Source organism: Ischnura elegans, chromosome 9, assembly GCF_921293095.1.
Source record: "Ischnura elegans chromosome 9, ioIscEleg1.1, whole genome shotgun sequence".
Lineage (NCBI taxonomy): Eukaryota > Metazoa > Arthropoda > Insecta > Odonata > Coenagrionidae > Ischnura > Ischnura elegans.
The window spans coordinates 96133190-96139069 of record NC_060254.1 but is presented as its reverse complement, the minus strand read 5'-3'; the positions used below and the strand labels follow the sequence as shown (position 1 = coordinate 96139069).

The following is a 5880-nucleotide window of genomic DNA, read 5'->3' as shown; positions in this document are numbered from 1 at the left end:
GCATTTCGTATCGTTCATTTCATTGGCCGGTGGCGCTTCATCTTTTTCATTTGTGTACTAATAATAAATGAAGGCGATGGAAACCCCACGTGAAGTACACAAATGTGTCTGTCAATTAAGGAATTGTGCTTGCTGTTCTCATTAGTTGATGTGCTTTTATAAACATTTTGTGAGAATTAATATAAAAGATTTCGCCAGAAGAAATAAGTGACTGTATGAGGTTAATGTTTTCTGGAGTATTTAACCGTCTTTTTTCTTGGAATCTCACCATTCATCAATGGCTAACTCTCCACGCAATCTGCCGAATATTTTGATTACTGGTAAGAATCTTTATTTTATTGTGCTGGAAAGGCAAATATACCATGCATTAAAAATTAATGCATTAATTTATCTATTTATCCGACAACAGGCACTCCAGGCGTAGGCAAATCAACAGTATGCCAAAAACTCGCAGAAATAACAGACATGGTATGGGTTGACGTTGGAAAACTTGCCAAGGATAAAGGATGCCTTGAATCGTACGATGAGGAGTATCAGTGCTCTGTTCTGGATGAGGATAAAGTACTACTTTCGTTCGTGTCCTATGATTTGACGTTCAGAACTAACTGAAACATAAGGTTGTGTATGTTCCTTCCGAGCGTAAAACATTCATGTAAATGGCCATTGCTCTTATTTTTAAGGTTCTTGACGAAATGGAAGACATGATGGATGAGGGTGGAAAAATAGTAGACTATCATGGATGTGACTTCTTTCCCGAGAGATGGTTCGATGCAATTTTTGTTCTAAGAACCGACAATACTGTTCTTTACGACCGCCTAGCTATTCGGTGAGTGTATAACCATATTCTGGAGGGTATATTTCTTCAGTGTGGCCTTGTTCTAGCCTTTGTTGAATTAGTATATTCCGTTTCTTTCCTCATCGACTCGGAAATATTATTCCAGACAATTCAAATTCGAAAGATTACCATCTCGTACCTTTTCAGCAGTAAGTTGATGATATGGGTTTTTTATGGTGAACATGGCTAGATTAATAGCCATTTATTTGATATTTGTTTTTTTATAATAATTTTTTGCATCTCAATTGTGCCCTCTTTACTAATAATAAATTACCATGAGTAAATTGGATTGTCTTAGGATGAGTCAAATTATTTTATTTATTTATTTTAAATGAATCCCATTGTAATGAGCAAATCGTTTTGAGGTAGGGGTACACCTTACCCCTGATAATGGCTCGACTGATGCCTCTAGAGAAAGGACATCATGTTCCGCTACAGGGCAAACACCTTTGACCTCAGGTCAGACTCCTGCAGAGCTGTACTTGAAGAGGAGAGTCCGCACTTGTCTTGATTCCCTGCTTCCCAACCGCTAAGCTCTTGCCCCAACAAAGCCTACTGACTCACAAATTTGCAGTCTCCAGTTGGGGGAGAGAGTACAGGTGAAGATTTATGCAGGAAATCATCACATTTGGTAGTTTGGTACCGTATTGAAGAAGCTCGGCAATTGCCATTACACCGTTGAGTTGGATAACGGTCGAATCATAAAACGTCACACCAATTAGCTGATAGCCACCTAGGTTCCGAAAAAACAAGTCACATTCTCTCCTTTGTTTCCACAGCACACAATTGGTGTGCCATCCTCAGCAGGAGCTGTAGGGGTGCCACCTGATTATCAATTGCCGCCAACCCACCAATCGCCGCTGGCACCTTTTCGTCCACAAGTCGTTCGACCAACCCCGTCTCCTTCGGCCAGTAGCCTCCTACCGTACCTTCCCAAGAACCAGCAAAAGCCGATCTATCATAAAGACTATGCTGTCTTCTAATAAGTGGGGGAGACTAATGTGATTAAATGTTTATGTTATGGATGCTTCAATACCTATATTTACATGGAGATGAGTATTGTTGTTGATCTTGCTAATAAATTCAGTAGTATCAAATGGTGATCAATGCGAGAGATATATCTTTTTTTATTTACCGGCCATCAGTCACAACAGAAGAATAAGTATAGAAAGAAAAAAATTTAAAAAAATCCATAAAAGTTGATAAGTTAATTGGAAACAAGTGATACCTGAGCAGATAAATTCTGAATGGTGGACGACGAAGATAGGAGAAAGTTCGTAAAGCTAGATGAAACAAATTACTTTTCATAGCCGCTGACCCCTTAAGCTATACTAGGTCAAATAAGATGTCATGGTAAGCTGTCTCCTAGGCTATTATCTACAAGAAGGCAATGCCAATGAGACGTATGCATTCTTGTTGGTAGAGGAGAAAAAAATGACAGGGCAGTGTCCCTCATATTGTTGAATTTGAATTCTAAGATCATAGATTGTATCTGTTATGAAAATGTTGCTCAGTTTATGTGGAACAGACTTGTACAATAACCAAATTTAGATTGAAATCTGAGTCCTAGTTTTTGGATAGTTTTTGTCAGACTCCAGTTCTATTGATGAATGTGAAATTGAAGGGGTAAGAAGAGGAAAAATGAAAGGTGCGGCAAAGAAAGCATTAGGGAAAACCATGATGGCTATGGCTCTTATAGCAGGCATTAGATTAACAGTTATGAGCGCTATGTTCTGTTTGATTTTAATTGTTGGTGGAGCAAGTGATCACCTTATACCTCTTGAGAAACTGATTCAAGAACTAGACAGGTGTTACAGAAGGAAAGTAAAAACATGCTTAGGGGATTATATACAGGTATCAGGAAGAGGTACCATGGCTGCTTAACTGGCTAAGAAGTGTGAAGGTTACAAAATAATTTTGTAGAAAGTCTACTCAGTCCCAGATCTCGACTCCACGCTTGTATCAGAAAGAAGATTAGAAGAGGGAGGATTCATGATAGCAACTGAAAAGGGAGAGAATAAAATCCATGACGATGAAGAACTGTTGATGCCTACCCTGTGGAGCACAGTGTATTCCAGCAAGGCGAAAATGCATGAACTGAAGTGTGATCATTTTGGTGAATGGTGAAAAGGCACTTTTGAAAGTAAAGGAGCAGGATGAAATAATAGTTACAATAAAGTGCTCCTGAGTTGAATTGTGGTATGAAGGATTTGGACCCATGAATAACTTACCTGAAATTTGTGAGGCAATGCAGTCCATTTCTAAGTGTTGTTTCCTGAAGGTGGAGGTTTGGCACCTTAGGCATGCCCTTGATGAGTAGGATGTTGCTTCGCATTCAAGCAGTATTTTTTGTTTGTCCAGTTTTTTAGTTTAAATCACTTGACTTGTTCTAATAATATAACCATGATTTCAACCTATAAGTATTGCCTATTCTACCTTCTTGCGCATACAGTCATGTGAGGCTAACTTCTACAGATTCAATGTTTTTGTTGATCTAAATATGTTGGTTGATTGTTAATTAAAAACTTAATACTCTTTACATTTTCTAATTGTATCGCTTAGGGTATATTGGTTTCCATGCCAGAATGTAATTTGCTGTCCGTGCTATTTTCAACACCTTTGATTGGCACACCTTAGTAATGACTTTTAAAGTCTTTATCTTGTATGAAAATATTTTTTGGCTGTTGGATGACTTGCTTGGGTATTTTTCACCATGCAGTGTAAGTTCCAAAACAGCCAGATGAGGTCAATTATAATTTTTACCACCCAAATCATATCTAAATATAAGTAATTTGCATACGATGTTGCCCTTGTTACAATGTAAATCTACTGTTCGTGATTGTAAGCTGACACTTATTTTCAGTGGCTACAGCACCAAAAAACTTGAAGAGAATATCCAGAGTGAAATATTCCAAGTTATTTTGGAAGAAGCGAAAGAATCATATGAACCGGAAATTGTTCATGAATTGCAAAACAATACCTCCGAAGAATTAGAGAAAAATATAACTGACATAAAAAATTGGATAGAGGCATGGAAGAATAAATAACATGGTGTATATGTGTTGTTGGATGTGATGAAGTTTTTTAATACCCTCCAAAAAATATTGTAAAATAAATTTATGTTGTACAACAAAAAGCTTTTTTGTTTATTGCAAATTCAATTCCTATAAATATGTTACAGGGAATTTAATTATACATCAATTGAAGCATAAGTAAACCAGCAGCTATTGTATTCCAAGAAGCCTGTTAACAAATATTGCAAGAAAAATATTCTTCCCTTTTTCTGAAAATATTTTACCTGGACCCTGACTGATCTGTGCATGCATATTCCATGACTGAGGGACAAAAAAATACTCAACATAAAACTTTGAAGTATGAGATTCTATCTAGTTACAGACTACTTCATAGTTTGAATATACACCGTTTTATATTAATAACAAACATTCCCTTTGATCTCCCTTATTCCAATAGCATTTCATGCTATTTATATCACAGACTGCTTATGTGTTTTTCACACGGGTGCACTGTCTCTTATGCTCATCACTTTCCATATTCAGACACCTTAGCAGAAATAACATGGTCTACTTTTCCATTCCCATCTCAAGGAAAATATAACTGAAAGATACTAGTTTACAGAAAGTATGTGCGTGCACAGTATTATGATGCAGCTATCAAAATGACCTTCATGCTTTTTTGTTAGTAAAAGAAGCTACGTACTGAATGAGATTTTTTAAACAATAATAAACATGCAAAATGAAAATTTCAGATAATAATAAACATCACTATTTTGTGGCCCTTACTTCCTGGCTGTAATCAACTATTAATATTACACTGGAAGTATGGTATGGCAGCCTCTTGAAGGCACGGCAAAGTTCAGAGGTGTGTAAATGATAATGCATCTTTCCCATGCTGCTCTGACGATTGTTCCTCACATCACCAGCATTTAAGCACTTTCACTGGGAAAACTCACTGACTTCAGTGCCTAATAACTTTTTTTTTTTTCATATTTTGGCATTATGCCCATTCATATAAAAAATTCTTAATCGTACAACAAAAGTCTATGTAACAAATAACAGTCAAATCTTTCGCCTGATTGTCAAAGATACCATCCCGTCAGGCAATTTTTTCATGATGCCCCAAGCCTCAATCCTTGAAAGAGGCGTGACATCAATGCCATTCACGACAAGGAGTTCATCTCCCACATGGAGACCCCCATGTTTCTCTGCAGCACCACCTGAAAAGAGAAAAAATTATTAAGATATCTCATTACTCCTTTCAAACAAAGACATACTTCTTTAAGTTTTCCAAAAATTTAAAAAGCAAACATCTTTCATTTACAGACAATTGAAAGTGAAGGTATTAGTTACGAAGAAACTCTTTCGGTTCATTTTTACAGAATTTCCTAATGCTGAAAAGGATGCAATAATACTGCAGCCTGAATCAATTGCACAAATAAGCTGCTTTTCTTAACAGCTTAAAGCATACTCAGTCATTCTGGGGAAAGTTTTATTTATTTATATCCTTGTGAAATCATCGTAAGTGAACCATTGAGCATGGAGTCCACCCAAAATTCACCATTAACACATTTTTGTATTAAAAAAAATTCATTTTGGGGTTTATACTGGAAGTGGGATCTTGAGCAGGTTCTTTTTGGGCATGCCACAAGCCGAAATTAGTATTTTCAGGCAAAATTTGTATTTCAGACAGCAGAAATTAAATGCAGCAATTTCTTGTGTAAGACTTAACATATCCCAGCCCATGATTTTATATCCAGGGCCCTAGTCGGCAGCACCAGCACCAATAATATGCCATTTAAACTACCTAGTTAAAGTGACATGATTATTGATGCTGTATATAAATGGAAATATTGGATTGGATATTTTTTTAACACTGATGATACCATGACTACACAGTGGAGATTTGATTATCCATGCAAGTGGAAAGCTAAGTCCAAATAAGTAATTGGATGAGGCAGATACATAATCAATTCCAAGTTATATTCCTACCAATTTTTACTTTGGTTTCTGTTTCATACTTTCTACCAT

General features: G+C 36.5%; 2 protein-coding genes across 5 annotated transcripts in view; one reads left to right on the top strand and one right to left on the bottom strand.

Annotated features, from left to right (window-relative positions):
* The first annotated feature begins 53 nt into the window (after positions 1-53).
* LOC124164867 (adenylate kinase isoenzyme 6) lies at positions 54-4170 on the top strand. 2 transcript variants are annotated; one of them, XM_046542084.1, is made up of 4 exons: positions 54-320; positions 410-561; positions 681-826; positions 1615-3794. In XM_046542084.1, the coding sequence occupies exons 1-4, from the start codon at positions 278-280 to the stop codon at positions 1649-1651; spliced, it is 378 nt and encodes a 125-aa protein (XP_046398040.1). In that variant the 5' UTR covers positions 54-277; the 3' UTR covers positions 1652-3794. The 2 variants fall into 2 exon arrangements, with proteins under 2 accessions (XP_046398040.1, XP_046398039.1); XM_046542083.1 differs by having other exon boundaries at positions 56-320; positions 3699-4170.
* LOC124164863 (serine/arginine repetitive matrix protein 2-like) overlaps positions 4126-5880 on the bottom strand; it is a 300271-nt gene continuing 298516 nt past the window's right edge. For all 3 annotated transcript variants that reach the window (XM_046542072.1, XM_046542073.1, XM_046542075.1), the window contains one exon: positions 4126-5069. In XM_046542072.1, coding sequence (XP_046398028.1) covers positions 4912-5069 — 158 coding nt within the window. In that variant the 3' untranslated portion in view covers positions 4126-4911. The remainder of the gene's footprint in view (positions 5070-5880) is intronic.